This window comes from Carettochelys insculpta, chromosome 2 (assembly GCF_033958435.1).
Source record: "Carettochelys insculpta isolate YL-2023 chromosome 2, ASM3395843v1, whole genome shotgun sequence".
NCBI classification, from domain to species: Eukaryota; Metazoa; Chordata; order Testudines; family Carettochelyidae; genus Carettochelys; species Carettochelys insculpta.
Genome location: NC_134138.1, coordinates 219,494,721 through 219,513,896, shown reverse-complemented (window position 1 = coordinate 219,513,896; position 19,176 = coordinate 219,494,721). Strand labels below are relative to the sequence as shown.

The following is a 19,176-nucleotide window of genomic DNA, read 5'->3' as shown; positions in this document are numbered from 1 at the left end:
TGGGACTCACTCCTTCCCCTGGAATTGGCAAGTGACCACTCTGCTGCAGGGAGGGCAGCACTTATCCCAGCTATATAGGGCTTGTACTGGAGCAGATGCTCCTGCTGCACGCTTCCCTCTTGCACATCCCCTGCTAGAGTCAAATTTGCAGGCTCCCTTCCAACCCTGGAAGGCAGACAGCATTGGCTGTAAGCTATGTGCTTGTGCAGCTGCTCAGTGGAGTCTAAAACCGTCCAACTGATGAGCAGAGTGCCTACAGCTGTTGATGTTTCTTCTTGGGGTGGTCATTTGCACATGCTTCAGTGCACATAACATTTATTCCACAGGTGGGATGGAAAAGGCTTCATGACTGGTTAACACCCTTTGAGATGCTGGCACAACCCTCATCATTCAGAGCTATTGAGTCAGGTGGTGAAATGTTTTCAAAGTTGCTTTTGCAACTCTAAGGGCTGGAAACATAGTCAGATCTGAGTTTCTGATGTAGCTGACTGAGGCCCCCTAAGCTGGGTGGTTTTGACTTAAACCAGCCCTGATTATGGTGTGATCTGGGACATCACCCTTAAAGCATCACTAAAGCCTTGTGGATCTCGGTCACATTTACATGTCTTCCACGTTCTCCCTGTGCATCCCCCATGCGGCTGTTCATTTGCTCCTGTTCACACCACACCGAGGGAGTATCTCATGAGCTTTTGGGGGCTAGTCTTGCAAAATAGAGTTGGTTGAACTAGAGCAGCTGGTGCGTTTGTATGTTCTTATTTTTGTCAGTAAGGAATGATCTGTGCTTATCTGATGCCAGGGCTGGGCAATGAAAAAATCTATAGCAGATTATCAGTTCTTTAGGGGCAGGGAGTGTTTCTTGTAGTGTCAACCACCGTGGTGGGTGGGTGGGGGGGTGCGGTGCCTCAGGCACCATCATACAAATAAACTTGGGTCCCCTTTGACTCACTAATGCAGCAATTTCTGATCACTCTGTCTCTGTCGATGTGATAAGGTTAAGAATGTCCTGGATGATATTCTGGAGAAACTTCCTGAAGAGTTTAACATGACAGAGATCATGCAGAAAGCTGCTGTTCGGAGCCCCTATGTCCTTGTTTGTTTCCAAGAGTGTGAGAGAATGAACCTTCTCATTCGAGCAATACGCAAATCACTTAAACAACTGGACCTTGGTTTGAGGGTAAGTGCAGTGAATTGCTTTTACTAAAGAATAATTATTCATAGTTCTTTATGATGACTTGTGCTTGTTATTCTTCACAGGGAGAGCTGACGTTTTCTCCCGACATGGAAGCAAAGCAGTCAGCATTGCTTTATGATATTGTACCAGATGCATGGACCAAGCTGGCTTATCCATCCACCTATGGCCTTGCACAATGGTAAGTATGCTACAGCACCTGATAAATAACTGTAACTTAATTTCTATGGATGTGCTTGTTCCATTGCTGTATAAATGCAGCATTCCCATGTATTTTAACTCTTAATTCAGTTCCTTTTCATAATAGAGACAAAATAAGTATCACTGGAAAACTAATCTTTCAAGTGTTTCTAAACTTTTTCTTCTGTGGTTTCTGAAATAGAATACAGTGCAACCAATAAGGCAGTGTTTCTGACCTGGGGTACGTGTATCCTTGGGAGTACACTGAGGTCTTCGGGGGGCGTGTACATCACCTCATCTAGATATTTGCCTAGTTTTACAACAGGCTACATTTAAAAAAAACCACTATAAGTCAGTACAATCTAAAACCTCATTCAGTGTCTTATTTCTACTGCTCCATGTGCCTTATGCTGAAATGTAAATACAATATTTCTCTGCCAATTCATGTATTTGATAAAATGGCAGAAAGTCAGCAAGCATTCAGTAGTAGTCTTCTGTGCTATTTTTGCATGTTTTTTTGTAAGTAAGTAGTTTAAGCAAGGTGTAACTTGGTGGTATGCAAAACAAATCTGACTCCTGAGGAGTATGGTAATCTGGCAAGGTTGAATGGCACTTCTTTCAGGACCTCAGATTACTTCAGGACCATGTTTCTCAACCTGTGTTATGCAAGAGAAGTTTGGGAATACTTTGTTTTGTTTTGAAAAGGAGGTACTTTATTAAAAAAGGCTGAGAAACACTGACATTGGGCCTGTTGTGTTCAAAGGGAGTATCGTGGCAGCCCTGAGTCAGTGTAAATTGTGCGCTTAATCGCAGGTCCACTAGCTTCACTCTGAGCCCTTTTCACTCTGGGTTCCTTGCATTATGGTCTTTGTGCTTGTGTAGAATCAGAAAAGAACTAACCTTGGCTGCTTAATCTATATCTACCTTTTGACTGCTTCAGCCCCATGCTTTCTTCCCAAAGAGGCACTGCAGAACTGAGCTGGTACACAGTCTCCCTCTGATCAACTGAATTTCATCCTAATAAAATTGTCACTGTTGTCCACGTGCCTGTGTCAGCACTGAGGTAGCTATGGCTTCTTGTTTCAGGATTAATGACCTTCTCAGGCGGTGTCGAGAACTTGATACCTGGACACATGATCTTGTGCTCCCAGCAGTGGTGTGGCTTTCTGGATTCTTTAACCCTCAGTCTTTTTTGACTGGTGAGTAAAAATGGTTAACAACATTTGAAGGAATGGGGTCATATTGTTTCAAATCTAAACTGTAGGACTGAAACAGTTTTTACACAGTTTTTTTTTTTTTAACCCAAATGTATGTCTACCGTGTTAGCAGTCTGAGCAGTGAAATTAACTAAAAATGGACTGGTTTATTTTCTATATCCCGGTTGAAAAGACAAAACAGGATTTTAAAATGTTCACTTATAACACTTTAATGTGTTCTGGAAGTAACATACCATGTTTGTTAATCTTGATATGATCACTAAAAATGTGCTGGAAACCTTCTATAGTATATCTAGGGCCCTTACTACCTATGTGAGCTACTACTCAGGTGTTTCAGTCCAGTAGGGAGTCCTTCTTACTCATGCAAGTAGATCCATGGAGTCAGTAGGACTAATGAGTAACAGTCTACACAGTCAGGTATCTGCAAATGAAGAAGAGTCTGGAAGGAGGGAAAAAGAAAGATGCTGACATCGTTTTTTATATTTGTGCTTGACTAAGAAGTTTTAGACTTAATTTGATAATGTAACCGTAGCTTTTCTGTTCAGTAATCTGTAACTACAATGTGTTAATGTACCACTCTGTTACATACCTTCTATTCTTCACTTCTAAAATATTTTAATAGCATAAAGGACATGAAAAAACTCTCAGCCATTCCTCCCAGTATTCATACTGCTACAGCGTGGGATAAAATTATTCAGCAGTGTGTTAAACTGCTCCCTTAGGCTCCATGTTTACAACTCACATGTACATATTTAGAATCTAAAGCAACTACCTCGGTGTCTAGGAGCCATTGTCAAGCTTCAGCAAGTTCTCATTCTACTCACTGGTTTTTAAAACCAGATGCCTCGCAGGGACTTACCACTGCACTAGCTTCAAATTCCTGGCAGTCAGCATCTCAAAATGTTTAATTCTTCACAACTCAGAACCCTGTCAGTGAACAGCTGGTGATCCAGAAGTGATCCACATCCACAAGATAGGCTGTCCTCCACGGTTACTCAAGATGATCCAGTCGTTCCACGAAGACATGAGAGGAACCATCTAATATGACTGCGCATTATCGGATGCTTTCAGAATCAGGAGCGGCGTCAAACAAGGATGCGTGCTTGCTCCGACATTGTTCGGGATCTTCTTCGCACTCCTCCTGAAGCATGCTTTTGGATCTTCAACAGAGGGCATCTTGCTGCACACAAGATCTGATGGAAAACTGTTTAACCTTGCAAGGCAGAAAGCTAAGTCTAAGGTGCGAGAAGTCCTCATCAGAGACATGCTGTTCGCAGACGATGCTGCTGTAGTGTCTCTCACAGACCAGCTTCAAAAACTGCTGGATCAGTTCTCCAAAGCGTGCAAGGACTTTGGGCTTATCATCAGCCTAAAGAAGACAAACGTACTCGGTCAGGATGTTGCTGAATCCCCATCAATCAGCATTGACAACTATACGTTAGAGGTCGTCCACGAGTTCTTTTACCTCGGGTCCACCATCACTGACACCCTATCGTTGGACACTGAGCTAAATAGGAGGATCGGAAAAGCGACCACAACTCTGTCCAGACTCAGCAAGAGAGTGTGGAATAACAACAAGCTGTACACTCACACCAAAATGCAAGTCTACAGAGCCTGCATCCTCTGCACCCTCCTTTATGGCAGCGAGACTTGGACCCTGTATGCCCGCCAGGAAAAGAGGCTGAACATCTTCCACTTGCACTGCCTCAGGCGCATCCTTGGAATATCATGGAAGGACAGAGTGACCAACACCGCCGTCCTCGAGCAAGTTGGAATCCCAACCATGCACACCCTCCTCAGGCAGCGTCGACTCCGCTGGCTTGGCCACGTCCACAGGATGAACGATGGAAGGATTCCAAGACATCCTGTATGGTGAGCTAGCCTCCGGCAAAAGACCTCCCGGACGCCCCCAGCTGCATTACAAAGATGTCTGCAAGAGAGACCTCAGAGAGGTAGACATTGAGCTGGACGGTTGGGAAGAACTAGCAGACAACCGCAGCAGATGGAGGCAGGGGTTACACAAGGGCCTTCAGAAGGGTGAGTTGAAGATCAGACAGCTAGCAGAGGAGAAGCGAGCGCACAGAAAGCACAATAAGGACTTGCCAGACACCCACTACATCTGCAAGAGATGCAACAAGGACTGTCACTCTCGTGTGGGTCTTTATAGTCACAATAGACACTGTAAATGAAGTCCTCAATTGAAACTTTAAAGGGCGCGATCCATAGTCTATGCAGACTGAAGGATGCCTACTACTTGTTTGCAAATCAGTGCACTAATGGGAGCTACGAAGCAAGACACATTTGTACAAATGCTTGATTTCAAATTGACAGTAGCCAGTAAAGACATTCAACTAGCCATTCACGTTAGAGCAGATTCCTGGAGAAGAGCCCTGAAGGTTGTATAATAACACTCCCTTTTGTCTTTCAGACTCTGTCTAGCCAGTTAGATTAACTCTTTAGTCATCCACTTCACTAAGGGTACACCTACACTTATGGGATGATCCACGTGCTTGAAGTCAATTTTGCGGGGTTCAATTTAGTTCACCTATTGGGGATGCACTAAATCTAATTGTCATGGCACCACTACCGACCCTGGTATTCAAGAGGAGTAAGGGAAGTCAATGTGAGAGCTTCTCTCATCAACCTCCTGCTGTGTGGATGGCAGCAAAAATCAATTTTCGGTACATCAACTCCAGCTATGAAATTGTTGTAGCTGGATTTGCATATTTAAAATCTATTTTACCTCCTAGTGTAGACCTAATTTAAATGACACAAGAAGTGTGCCACAGGACTTCTTGTTTTTTGAAGATGGAATAACTCGACTACCCCTCAGACAATATGTAGGTTCTGCAGCATTTCCTAACCTGACCTACAAATCTGAGAACAAGCACCAAATTCTTTTGTGCCCAGATGGAAATGTATTTTGCTGTGTTGCAAGATAGCTGACTTTGTTCTGTTTTAAATTTTGAAAACTTCAAAAGCAATTTATACAACTAATGCTTTGCAATCTGGGATATGGTAATCTGCCTGAGAGCGTCCGTTCTATAGCGTAAGGCTATCACAAGCTCAGGAAGGATGCTGGGCAAGCAGTTGTGGCTTTGGTGAATGGTTCAAAGTAATCAGTTCGCTTTCTTAAAGCTATTATGCAGTGCACAGCCCGCAAGAATGACTGGCCTTTGGATAAGATGTGCCTGACTGTAGATGTTACCAAAAAGATCAGAGAAGATTACAGCCACCCACCTAGGGAAGGAGCATATATTTGTGGTCTTTTTATGGAAGGTAAGATGTCTGTTTACATCACCTGATATAATAAGCCTCAATGACTGATGGTTCAGTTTTTCTGCATGTCTCACGCATACTCTGTTCTGCGGATTAGTATTGCCTCAAGCTGTTAGATCTAAGTTCACTGGTGAGTCTGAGACAGATGATGGATATATAGTTTAGGCCAAGATTCAGACTTTCAGATGTAGCCAATACCTCCACTCAGTAAACTCACACACTCATTAGCAAAGCGTTAAACTTGACCAAACTATAACAGAGCAGCAATTCCACTACATAGTTAAGGTTAAGAAACATTTCCCATTTATGACTCCAAGACTTTTAACTGGATTGTCTTGAAACTTGCAATGCTTCAAATGGGTGTAGAATAGCATGGGGCAGAGATGGGGGCGGGGTAAGCAAATTTTCTAAAGTTTCCTCAGAAACTGCTAAAAATTACACTTGCAAAATAAGCTGCTGCTTCTGACAACTTTTTGCCCACACATGAGGCCAAACCTATCAGTCACTCTTTTCCTCCCTCAAATGCTCTCAAGCACTTGGAATTGCACTGCCAATTCCCTTTGGGGAAGGAATACCAAAAAAGTTAGAGGGGGAACACGTGACTCTTTAGGTTGGCATGAGCTAAACTGAAATGCCTAAAAGCATGAATATAGATTGTTTGAAGCTGGGAGGGTTCTAGCCCCATTGTTAATCACACTAAGCAGGTGGCTTAACATTTCCTGGTGTGGCTATTGCAACTGAGCTGCACCTGTGCACTCTGTGTAGTTCTACTGTCACAGATTCCTGAGAACATAGGCTGTATGTGCATTGTCCTTCTGGCAGGTGCCCTGAGAGAAAATGCTCACTTTGAAACCAGAAGTTTTTAAGTTCTCTAAAGTCAACCATCAGACCCTCTCTGCAGAAATGTTGTTGAAAAATGAGCCTCATTTAACAGACATAATTGAAGACTGTATCAGGGGTTCATGTAATCCTGTTTCCTATGCAATGGGATTGAGTGTGGTCAGAGGAAAGGATGTAGGTAAGATCAAGGGGTTCCTGATAGTGCTTCACCCCTACCCTTGATGTGAGCTGCTCATAACATTTTCAGGTTCTAACTTTTTGGTGCTGAACATGGGAATACTTTCTTGGACCACTTCCTGCTGCAGAGAAGGGATTGCAGGGTCACTGTTGCCCCTGGTGCTTCTAGCATGAAAGTGAGATCATAGCACTTAGCAATCTTCCCCAACAGTATTGAGAGCAGGCATACAGTGCATAAATGGGACTGAGGGGCTGGACAGGGGCACATTCAGTGCAGTACAGTAAGATGAACGGAGCAGTTCACATCAATGAGCCTTCCATATTGCATTGAGAGGTAGAAGAGCCTCTTCCCCCATGCAGCAGAACCCACACCTGGATTTCTGCATCTCCTCACAGGTGTGTGTGTTAGAATACAAGGAGGAGGAATGAGTGTGAAAGAGATGGTTCTGGGGTGCAGTGAAGGATGTGTTGGGAGGGATTCAGCTTTTGCTGTTTCCTTACTCCATATTATTTCCTGCATCCTTTCCTTTACCCTGAGGATCCTGAATGTGGGAGAGAAAAGGAGATGATGCAAAGACAGTGGAGGTACTAACACACAGCTGGTGTATTCTAGGGCATGTGAGGATGCCAAGAAGTTATTCCAAAACATACCAAGACAACATTTGTTTATTTATTAACAAACAATTAAGGGTTGCCCTCTGCGCCTTCAAAATGTTACACAAAGTGTAGCTGAGGTTAACACAAACTTCTCAAATCCAGGAAATACAAAGTTATGGTACAATCCCACTCCAGCAAAGCTGCCTCACATCTATTATGTACATTGGGATATCGCTACACTGGAGGGGGGCAAAGAAGAGCCATGAGAATGTTTAGAAAACCTGCATGAGTTTTACACTTAAGGAGCTCACTCTAATAGGGATGATTTTATTACAGTCTAAGTATCTATGGGGGGAGAGGGGGTCAATATTTAATAATGGACCCTTCAATCTACCAGAGAAACTTGTAATATAATCCAATGACAGGGTGTCTACACTTGCATTCCTTTTTCAAGAGGCATGCAAATGAGGCATAAATTTGCATATCCTGCACCTCATTTGCATACTCTAATTTCAAAAGAAGAAAGCCAGTGTAGAGACTGCTCTTTCGAAAGTAGCCCCATCTTCGAAAGAAACCTTCTTCCCATTAAATAAAGGGAAGAAGGATTCTTTCAAAGATGGGGTCTACTTTCAAAAGAGCAGCATCTACACTGGCTTTCTTCTTTCGAAATTAGAATATGCAAATGAGGTGCTGGATATGCAACTGCATACCTCATTTGCATGCCTCTTTCAAAAGAGGAATGCAAGTGTAGATGCACCCACAAAGTTAAAAGGGTGTAAATTTTTACCAGAGTAATTAAACAGTGGAATGTAAAAAGTCATGTTCTTCATCACTGGCCCTATTTACATCAAGGGTGGCTAAGAATTACTTTGGGTCAGTTCTCTGGCCTGTGTTGTGCAGGATGTCTAGATTATAAAGATTACTTAATCACAATTGTCTCTTAGAATCTGGGAATAGAGCAATATAGGGAAGTGCAGTTAAATCTAATACCTTCTCTTTACAACAGGCAAACAGGTGCTACCTACCCACCCCCTGGACTACATGCAATACCCAAGCATAAATCACACAAGCCATCCCAGATTTATAAAATACTCCTATCCTCTCTTGCTGTAAAGATTCCTTCTAAGACCCTGCCTTCACTTACCCCAAGGCTAGTCATACGGCTACCACAGCTGACCCATGACAGAATGAAGAAAGGCATACTGGGTCATTGGAAGTACAGTGCACTAGCACCTCTTGTCATAACACAGTAATAATTATGCCAACCTGCTTCAACCAATCCTTTCACCATTCAATACACAGCCACATAATAGAGTGAAGGCAGCTAAAAGCTGGAACTGAAATCTGTGGAACACAATGCAAATCTGAGCTTCTCCTCTTAGGACTTCCTCATGCGTATTTATCATCTCTTCTGTCCCCCTTACTGAACCACTGATAGCAGCATTTACTTTGTGCTTCCTGGTTTTTAGAGGTAAGGTGAACTCAATATCTGGAAAGGCACAAAGCAGCATAAGACAACTTTTATAATTCTGTGCTCATACACAGAAGCCTGGTGCATAGCGTCTAGCTGTGTGCAGATCTGAGAGGCGCAAGTATTTTTGGTTCTAACACAACTGTGCCGAAATGTACAATAAGCACAAAAGAAGCTTTCCCTTGTAAATCTGTTAATTGGTTTAGCACATCCAAAGACAATATGGCTTTATACATCTCTCCTCAATTTTCTTATACCAAGTAGAAATCAGGAGTGAGAGGGTGCTTTGCGCACATGCACTTTTTTTTAAAACGAATAGTGTTACCCTCAGGAGTAGGCCCTTTTACAGGGGGCCACTCTGTGAACAGCTGCATATCTTCATCTCCTACTTAAGCTAACAGGGGGCTCCCAACAGCTCATAGCAAATGACCTTTGAACACGTGGCACAAGTTTCCACCTTGTTTTAGCTTGCTGAGATCAACTTTATCCTTCCCACAGTGGGGTCGACCTTCACTAGCTAAATCATGGTAAAAACTTATCTGTGCCTTTTCTCCATTCAGACTGGTGTGAGAGAGAAATTCAGTCTCTTTACTTCAATGCTTCTAGTTATAGAAAGGCATTTACCAATAAGCAACTGTTAAAAGTGAGACCTGAATCATTTGCACATTACAATGCTGCAACTGAGGGCCACTCAGAAATGTCTGTTTTTGCTCCAGGAGCTAGATGGGACATCCAGTCAGGGGTCATAGCTGAAGCCCAGCTTAAGGATCTGACTCCAGCAATGCCAGTCATCTTTGTAAGAGCTATTCCAATGGATCGACAGGAAACCAAAAACATTTATGAATGCCCAGTATACAAAACTAAAAACAGAGGGCCCACGTACGTTTGGACTTTCAATCTGAAGACCAAGGAGAAGTCAGCTAAGTGGGTTCTTGCTGGAGTAGCTTTACTCTTAGCAGTTTAATACTGAGCCTACAGTCACATGGAAAAGATAAATATGTCTCATTTTCTGATGCTGTGCACACTTTTTCTTGACCCTTTATGTCCTACTGTGAAAAGTTATGTGATATTGTACAACTCCTCCAAAGTCTGGGTCTCTAGAAACTGGATTTTTATCTTAGTTAATCCACGTTTTCCCTCACAGATTATGAAGAATTAAATAAAACTATATACATTAAACAAAATACTCCTTTATGTTTTATTACCTCTACACGGAACAAAACGTACAATATTTTACAAAAATTTTGACAGCATCTGCAGTAATATGGAATTTTTAAAAGCGTTGTCCATAAAACCTGCCTTTACCTTAGCATCTGCATGCTCTTATCCATATTAAGCAACCAAGTAGGAATTAAAACAAAAAACTTACTTTGCACTCAATGATTAAAAGGGTCAATATTGCCCTGACTGCAGCTGCATCGCTGTGCCAAGCTGCCCAAAACCTTTCCTTTCTTAGGATGTTAGGTTTGCCTCCATTTAAACAAACAGGAAAAAATTTTCCAGTGAAATCCCTTGCACTTTCAAGTTCTCTTTGTTAAAGAGGAATGGGTACAGGAAGAACAGTTAGCTGGTAAAAACTACACATAATTTTATTCCAGTTCTGGGTGAACTGTACATTTTCAGGACTCCCTCCCATCTTTGCAGGGGAAAAATTTTACTTTTGCCCACAAACTGAGGAATATAGTTACTTGATTTGCTCATGCACAAAAGGGAAAGCTTTGGCTCTTTTTGTCAGTCAGTGGCATAATACCCCATGCAAACTGGAGTTAGAGAAGATATGTGCTAGTTTCTGACCTAACCAAACTATTTTTATTGAAGAGTTCCCCCACTGGTTAAAGTTTTAGTGCTACGTAATTCCCTTCACAGCTTTTGGAGCTGAGCATTTACTTGGTTTTGTAGCTTTACTGAAAGGTTAACCACTGGAGTTTTCAAAGTGCTGTTCTGCTCTGTGTACAGGTGTCTATGCATAAAAGAATATTCTGCACGTAGATTATTAAAAAAATTCGCAGAGAAATCTTTGTATAAATCCAATCAGTAAAAAAAAAAAAAAAACCTTAGCTATATTCTGTAATTCTATTTTGTATAAACATCATAGTAATAAAATTTTAAACCCTCAACTAAATTTTTTTTTAAAATAAAAAAAAAGTCTGCAGGTCAGGCAGCTGTGCTCAGCATCCTTAATTGTCTTCTCTCAGTTGCTTCTGTAAGCTAGAAAACAGAAAAATATTACTTTATAAAAATGTGATACTTTCAAAAGTATTAACTTTTGATTTTAGATGATGATCATAGCCAAACGGAAGCATACACACAAACTGAGTCAATTTAACAGACTTATCAGATATTTGTTTTTTTAACTTTTAAATAATGGTTCAGTTTCCAAACTGCACTATTCATCTGCAAAGTTACCTGACTGTAAAGATTTTGCATGCAGTCAAGGTATATAGTTTGGCTACAGCCCACGGGAGTGTTGCCATCAATTTTGGTGGATCTGTGCTTGGACCCACACTGAGAAATTCACAAGTGTCTATGTAGATGTTCTAGCAAGTTTCAGTTTTTTGTGACTGACTGGTCAGTGTTAAAGCCCCACAAAATTATTTTCAAATGAAAATAACATTTTGAAAGCCTGATTAGAGCAAAGGCAGTACATCTGAAACTGCAGAATTCAATTTTAAAAGTTATGTAACCATCTTACCTTTCAAGATATTCTTTAACATTGTCATAACCATAAAATTTTGCCAAGTGAATAAGCATTCCTGTGGCACAGCGGCCGTCACGCTTGCGACAGTAACTGCAGTTACAGACACCACGACAAGGAGGGCAAATCCAATCCTGAAATACCGATGAGGGAAAGGTATGGGGATAGAGTTATTTACAGAAGTATTAGGTGCAAACCCGTCTTCTCCATCGTAAACAGGAGAAAGTGGCACTTTTATGTAACAATCCCTTATACAGGGCAAGATTGTATTTTGTAAACAAATATTTTACTGGATAATTTTAAGCACCTTGTGAAAAGACTGGTTAATCAGTTTCTTGTACTAAAGAAAACAGTATCCATTCTTTACTTTGAAACATCCCAAGCGTTCACTCAACAAATTCTAGTAGTAATGATTGCCCTGAAGGATATAGTGTTGTAAAAGAATTTAAAAAGTAGGGCTCTTCTGTTCCAACACCAGAGGAGATACGCCTCCGTTATTAAGATTCAGGATAAATATGGCTGAGCCAGAGAAGGTCCTGAGGCAGGATCCGTAGGCTGGTTTATGTTTAAGTTTCCAGTGAAGCCAAATTTCAGGAAGGGTTGGGTTTGTCACTCAGTGGCTATGTGAAAGATAGCTACACAAGACATTCGTTTAATCTGACATGGAAGACACTTCAATTAAAAATGCTTTGACAATTGACACTAAAAAACAAACAGGCTCAAGGGCGAGGAGGCCCGGCTCCTGGAAACAAGTGACTTCAGGAACTGCACTAGACAAGAGCAGTGTTTCCCAATTTTAGTTGGCCACAGAACCCCTTTAAACTCGAAAGAATCTTTTGGGATCCCAGGCTCTACTCCCTTTGGCCCCCAAACCCACACCCCATCTCCAGGCTTTACTAGCTTCAGCCCCAAAACCTGACACCCCCCCCAGCCATGGTGCTGGCTGCGGAGCCGATGTCGGCCAGCCACATGTGCCCACTGGAAGGAAGGCTGGCTGGCATGGAGGGATTCCACTGGTGGGGGTGAGCTGAGCCATGCCCACCTGAGCAATGTGGCTGCTTGGGTAGTGCAGTGAGTGAGGGGCTCTCTGCAGCTCCCTGCCCTGCTGCCACTGAAATAATGGAACTAAAGTCAGTTGGTTTATTGACCAGATCCCTCCCACCACCCTGCTGGCCCTTAAACCAATTACATTTAGTTCTACTTTTTCAGCAGCAACAGGGCAGGGAGCTGCAAAGGAGTCACCTATTGTAATGAAATTCTCTCATAGAACCCTTCTTTTCACTTCATGGAAACCTGGAGTTCTACAGAACACCAGTTGGGAAACACTGGACAAGAGCAAAGGTGGCCATTGCTCTGGAGGGTAGGAAAACTGCCTAATAAAGTGGTAGACTTAAGACCTCATACAAAAATATCAGGCTTTTCTGTTATTAGACTCAGCTCCAACATGCTGGAAGGTGAATCCAATCATATCCTCTTGGAAGCGGGGAGGAGGGCAGAAAGGAGGATAGTGTCTCGGCCAGAGGGGAGGACAATGAAGTGTGAAGTAGCAGCTTAGGCTGAATTTTCTGATGCCTATTGTATGTGAACTGCCAAGACAGCCAACCCCCATGACAGGGAATGGATTTGGACACCACAAGTCTGCTGAGGACAGAATAGGGGCTCACAAAGAAAGGGGATCCTACACTCAATTCTTGAGGGTCTTTCCAATGTTTAAGTTCAGGATCTTGTATGGCCAACCAGACCAGTGAAAGTCTCAGTAAATCCAGCAAAGAGCTCCATGAGAACTTGGGAGAATCAGGCTCCCTTTCTTCTAAGCTTCATGAGTTTTCTTTCTCTCACCCGAAAGCAACTAAGAGCAGCCTGAAAGCCTTACACATCTGTATCTCAGCAAGATAAATAATCAATTACAGCCACACTGCTCAGGCTTTTATGTGGCAGAATGTTTGAATTTCATGTTATCCATGAAATCTGTGATGACTTTGAAATTAACAGTCATAATCATACTATCATTTTAACCCGTAGAAGTGGCTACCCACTGGATCCAGAAGTGCTGATTTCACATCTTCACCATATCGATTACGAAGACACGGTCCACAGAACTGTCCTCTTACGCCCCCACACCCTTCATTACGACAGACTGTCTTAGTATCAATTGTCTTCTGCCGACACTGGTGGCATGTACTGCCCTAAAGTTGGAAAGGAAAGGGGGAGAAATGTGTAAAAACTCAGCATGTCATACCATGCTGAACTTCTTGACTCCAGGTGTTAGAGTTCCCTAAAATACACCTCTCAGCTTAAACACTAAAATTTCTCCATTGGAACCAGAGGCAACTAGACTAATAATTCATTAGGAAAAAACACAACTTCCACCACCATAATTATGTCTACAGTCCTCAGACATATGCAAAGTACTTTACAAAAACAAAGACAGTCCCTCTCCTGAACGCTTTGGAACATAATGTGCAAAATGAATCCATGTTACATTTCTGTTTCCAATCTACCCTGGGCAAAGGCTAGGAACCCAAAGAGTCACTCAACTGTGATTTCTCTAGGAAAGTACGGCATACCATTGCTACACATCAGAAGGATCCCCGATGCAGGTCTATGCAGACAAAATACAGACCCTTAAGTAGGAGGTGTGTCAAAAAGGAAATGTGGGGATTCTCTGAACTCTGTAAAGATGCAAAGGCATCTAAGGAGTGCCTAACAGATGCATATATTTACCAGTGAATACATTAAGACTGTTCCCCTCCAATGCACAAAAATCCAAACTATGGCTCCTTCAGGGTAGCAAACACCATTAACCCTAATCACTGCTGGCAAGAATTTGGGACCCAAAGAACTGAAAGAAAAGGCAAGTACACCTCCATTGGGATTCTTAAAGTGATTACTGCAACTTATTTACCCTTCTGCCAGTAAGGACACTAGATGCAGAATTTGATGGTGCATATTGTCAGGCACTGTAAAATTTCAGGGTATTGAATAATCTTCATGCAGTGATCCATATGACAGCATCAAACCCCAAAACAGAGGGGCCCATGTGCATTTTAAATATCTAAACAGGTAAGGTGGCAATGTGAGTGTTTAGAAGACTAGCACTGCTTGTGCACCAACACACCACAGACACACATTAATGTCCTTTTGAATAACCCTCTCTCTTCCAGGTTTCAGCCCCCCTCTTGCATGATAACATTCCAGGTAGTTATGGCAAGGGAGACAGAGGAACATAATGGGATCTGGAGCATTTCATCTCTAGGCCACTGGCCACCACTCATAGCCATGCCTGCTTCCACCCAACAGCCCTGGAGTGAAAGTGAATTTGTGGTTTCAGTATAGTTCCCACACAACAAGTAACAACAGTAGAACACTGCCTCAACTGGCATCTGTTTAAGGATGGCAAGAAATAGCTAAGCATAGGGTGACAATAACTCCCCTGCCCAATTATGGGACAAGGGGAATGATGCCATCCCAGCCAAAATGGGACGGATGGTCACTTTATCTGGGAGTCAGTGGTGGCTACCCTGTGGGAGCTGTCACCCTCCCAGTGAAGCTCCCAGCTTCCACCAGCTGGGGGGCCACCATACTGCTGCTCCAACTCCCCCAGCTGAGGGAAGTTAGGGGGTAGCCACACTGCTGTGCAGGTCCAGCTCTGGCTCCGCCAGCCGAGGAAAGCTTGGAGGGGTGGGGGGCAGCCACAGTGAGGGTCCAACTCCTGGCTCCCCCAGCGGAGGGGAAGTTGGGGGTCAGCCACGCAGCAGTGGGGGAAACTGGGGAGCTCCTGGCTACCTCAGCTGGGGTAGCCACAGCCAGGTCCAGCTCCCCAAGCTGGAGGCAGCCATGCCACTGCAGGGAGCGGGGAGAATCTAGGGAGCATACCCACTACTGCACGGGTCTGACCCCTGCAGCAGGGGAAAACTGGGGGTGATGTAGCTGCAGCCAGGTCCAGCTCCCCAGCCAGGGGAAGCTGGGGGCGGGGGGAGCAACTGCACCACCGGGGAAAGTGGGCAGCAGCTGCAAGAAAATATGGGACAATTAGCCCCTTTGACGAAATAAATCGGGACACCATCCTAGTGTCCCAAATACAGGACTGTCCCACCGAAACCCGGACGGACGGTCACCCTAGCTAAGCATGGTGTACTAGCTTCCCTTTAAAAAAGCTTCCCTCCTGATCCCACGCAATAGATAAATACAGCACTGCAATCTGCAGGGCTCTTATTTTTCAACTTTTCAATGAACACTAAATTCAGTTCATGAAATGAAGTAGTTTATCCACTCCCCCTCTTGCTATGCCGTCAAAAGGAAAAAAGCAGGAACCTACCAGAACTTTATCATAGATTTTGTCTTTAACTGTAATTGCAATATTCTCCAAGTCCTCATCAGTAATATCTTCAACAGGACGGTAAGATGAGTATTTTGATGACCTCCTTCTTTTGCGCACTCCACAGTCACCCTACAAAACAAACTCATCGCATCACCTTTTATCTTATGTTGGGCAAAGTGCTTTTAACTTTAGCTCAACTATGCAATCCTAAAGGCTGTAAGAGAACAGAAGATGTAAGCTAGGGATTGTGGTCTCTTCCAACTGTCTATCCTTCCTACCATCCCAACATTGTTTCCTCTCCCACCTCTAGCTCCTCCTCCTCCTTACTCCCCTGCCCCTTCAACACCCTCAAAGTTCCTATCCTATTGACACATCTCTCTCTTCCTCTTGAGGAAATATACCCAGCCCTGACTCTGCTACCATCCACATCCTTCAGACCTCTGGCTTCTTACTCCAACAAACCCCTCTCCTTTTCCTCCAATGGCAATCAACCATGCTACCCATCCACCTCCTCCATCACAGAAAAAGATCTCTGCCATCCAACTTTTCATCTTTTGATCCTCCATTTCCAGCACGCACTGAAACCTTCACAGCAGCCTCATTTTCTCCCCTCCCCAACTCATCTGCAAGGAAGTTGGTGGAAGCGTTGGGCTTCTGCCATCTCCAGCATGTCCTTCTTCATCCAGAGCACCCCTTCGTTCTCTTTGAGCAATGCTCCCAATCAGACTCTGTACTCTCTCTCCATATAACTTATCTGCCAGCCACCAACTCCCGCCCAACCAGCCTTCTCTTGACTTTGATACATAAAGCTCTCCTTCTGCTTCCAGTCCCCACCCACATCAACTGGACATTTCAACTTTCACATCAGTGTCCCATGTGACCCCTTGGTCTTTGCTCTCATCTTGTTTCTCCTTCAACACTGGACCACTTCTACAAAATGCCCATGCATTTAATCTCCTCCTCCCACGCTGATTTTTCAGTAAATGAGTTCCGTCTACAACCATCACCTCTACTTCAATTTTGCCCACCTTTTCATATTGTGACCATATCAACCACTGTCTATGACTGCTCTGCCTCTGAGCCCTCTTCTGATTTCCCCCTCCCTCTCTTCTTGTTTAATAAAATTAACTCTCTGTTTTCTCCTCCAAAGCCCACACCAATAAATCTCAATGCTGGCTTACTCTTATTTTATGCATGCTAATCTACTGAGTGCCTCTGGGTAGCCTCATGATTACATAGAGAGCCACCTAAAAGTGTGTTCTCTCCTCTTTCCTTTCTGTCACATCCCTCACCCAACAGCACTGATTTTGCACGTCTGATGTTACTGTTAATATTTACATTGCATGTGGTAGCATACAACAGGAGTAAGCAGGATTATAGTCCCACCATGGTCCAGAATTGCACACACACAAGAGCAAATCGTTAGCAAAGAAAGTTTGCCATTTACTAGAAGACATAATATAAGTATGACTGACAAAAGGAGGGATGGGGTAAGAGGACAAATGTAACGAAAAAGCTTATTTGAAAATTCTGATGTCTTCCCAAAGCCTTCTCCCTCCTTTTCTTTCTCCAGAAACATCCTGACCAATTCTTAAGCTGAGGTTCAACAAGGTCAGCCTTGATTTCTGCTCATTTCTAACACGCCCCTATTTCTCTTCTGTCATTCAGAACGAAGCTGTTCACCTCTCTTCCCACCTCATCATCTCCGTCCCTAGCCTGCCTCAAGCCTACCACACTGCGGGTAACCCTTGGCTTTCAAATACAAAATAATAGAAATATTAAACTGATACATAATCATATACTTAGATACCGGTTCAAATGGAATGGGAGACATATTGAAACAGACTGGGGGTGTGGAGGATTTCTCCTGCTTCTAATCCCAGCACAAAGACTCTAAATGCTAGTTAGTTTTTCTGCTGCACCTGTCCCCAATCCAAATGCTTGCCAGCTCAGAGCAGCTTGAGCGACATCTTCACAAGACAAAGATTAGTAAACAAACTAAACTGGCAAATACCCCATTCAGTCTCTTCTTTATTAGGAGGTTTTGTCGTCTGTAATTATGAAAGTGTTCCGCAAATTTGGCTGCAGACACAGTAAAGTTTTCCAAGGCAAATTTCTCTGGTGGACGAGCATTTCTGGTTGGGTTTGTACGACGTTCTATCTGACCTTCAGAAAAGGTCCTCCTTGGGGTTTTCTTCTGTTTCTGGAGGAGAAAAAATGGTTCTATTTAAATTGTCATATCAGCCTCACTGCTATGTGTTTAGGGTGAAGTACTAGAGATTACATGGACATGAGACTATCAAGCCTATACGCCTCTCTGCATAGCTCTAGGAGGTTGTCCTAGCAAACTTAGTACTACAAACACGTAGTGAATCTCTCTAGATGGGGAACTTGCTGCAATAGTTTATAGCTGTTTCTTTAAAAAGGAATGAAAACCTGAGCATATATGTAGGAGATGAGGAGTGGGTGAATGCTTCCATCAAGAGAGGGAATTTTAACACTCTATCCCTAAGATTGTTTCTGGGATAAATATACTGAATACATATTACTAGAATTTAGAAATTTATTTAAAGTAGGTTTACTATGTCACAATAAACACCTGCATTGCTCCCAGTGAGGAACCAGCCATTTATGTATTTTAAAATTTGATCACAAATCACTTAATCCACATAAAAATCTTTTACAAGGACTTCCCCATGACAGGAACATGTGTGTGGAACCCTCCTGGGGTGTGTGGGTACTTGCAAAAATTGGTAACTTAACATTATCCCACAGTGATCACAGAGAAGTAAGGATTTCTATGTCAAAAAGAGCTGTGCCAGAGCTAGAATGTAGAAGCATCCTGCTATTGGGTAGGACTGAGTTTTTGCATCACAGCTCTAATAGAAACATGGATTTTAACAGAAAGGGAAATCAGCAAGAACCTAACAGGATCTGAAAACAAATAGCAATTTATTCACTCTCTTTAGCTTTCCAACTACAAGATCATATTTGCCCTCCATCCACTGTTCGTATCTATTCATTTATCTGTCCAGTGTCCCATGAGCCTCTCTGGACCTAAATTAATGAAGCAGTGCCTAAATTTAGTTCTGTTTCTTTTGACTTTGCATTGCATAATTGAAGATGTTTCTCTACATATACTTCTTGGCAGTCTAGCTCTACCTTTTTACATAATACGCAACTAATGTCAAATCAATACACACAATTACA

The 19,176-nt window shown here is 42.9% G+C and overlaps 2 protein-coding genes across 3 annotated transcripts in view; one reads left to right on the top strand and one right to left on the bottom strand.

Moving 5' to 3' along the window:
- The window catches only part of DNAH11 (dynein axonemal heavy chain 11), a 327,231-nt gene extending 317,211 nt beyond the window's left edge, over positions 1 to 10,020 (top strand). For both annotated transcript variants that reach the window (XM_074984643.1, XM_074984642.1), the window contains 5 exons: positions 992 to 1,174; positions 1,255 to 1,370; positions 2,456 to 2,568; positions 5,725 to 5,865; positions 9,667 to 10,020. In XM_074984643.1, coding sequence (XP_074840744.1) covers positions 992 to 1,174; positions 1,255 to 1,370; positions 2,456 to 2,568; positions 5,725 to 5,865; positions 9,667 to 9,914 — 801 coding nt within the window. In that variant the 3' untranslated portion in view covers positions 9,915 to 10,020. The remainder of the gene's footprint in view (positions 1 to 991; positions 1,175 to 1,254; positions 1,371 to 2,455; positions 2,569 to 5,724; positions 5,866 to 9,666) is intronic.
- Positions 10,021 to 10,134: 114 nt separating this feature from the next.
- CDCA7L (cell division cycle associated 7 like) overlaps positions 10,135 to 19,176 on the bottom strand; it is a 31,734-nt gene continuing 22,692 nt past the window's right edge. Inside the window, exons 6-10 of the mRNA XM_074984644.1 lie at positions 17,981 to 18,169; positions 15,964 to 16,095; positions 13,682 to 13,831; positions 11,643 to 11,779; positions 10,135 to 11,158 (exon numbers count right to left, since the gene is read on the bottom strand). Of these exons, the coding sequence (XP_074840745.1) occupies positions 11,128 to 11,158; positions 11,643 to 11,779; positions 13,682 to 13,831; positions 15,964 to 16,095; positions 17,981 to 18,169 (639 nt within the window). The 3' untranslated portion in view covers positions 10,135 to 11,127. The remainder of the gene's footprint in view (positions 11,159 to 11,642; positions 11,780 to 13,681; positions 13,832 to 15,963; positions 16,096 to 17,980; positions 18,170 to 19,176) is intronic.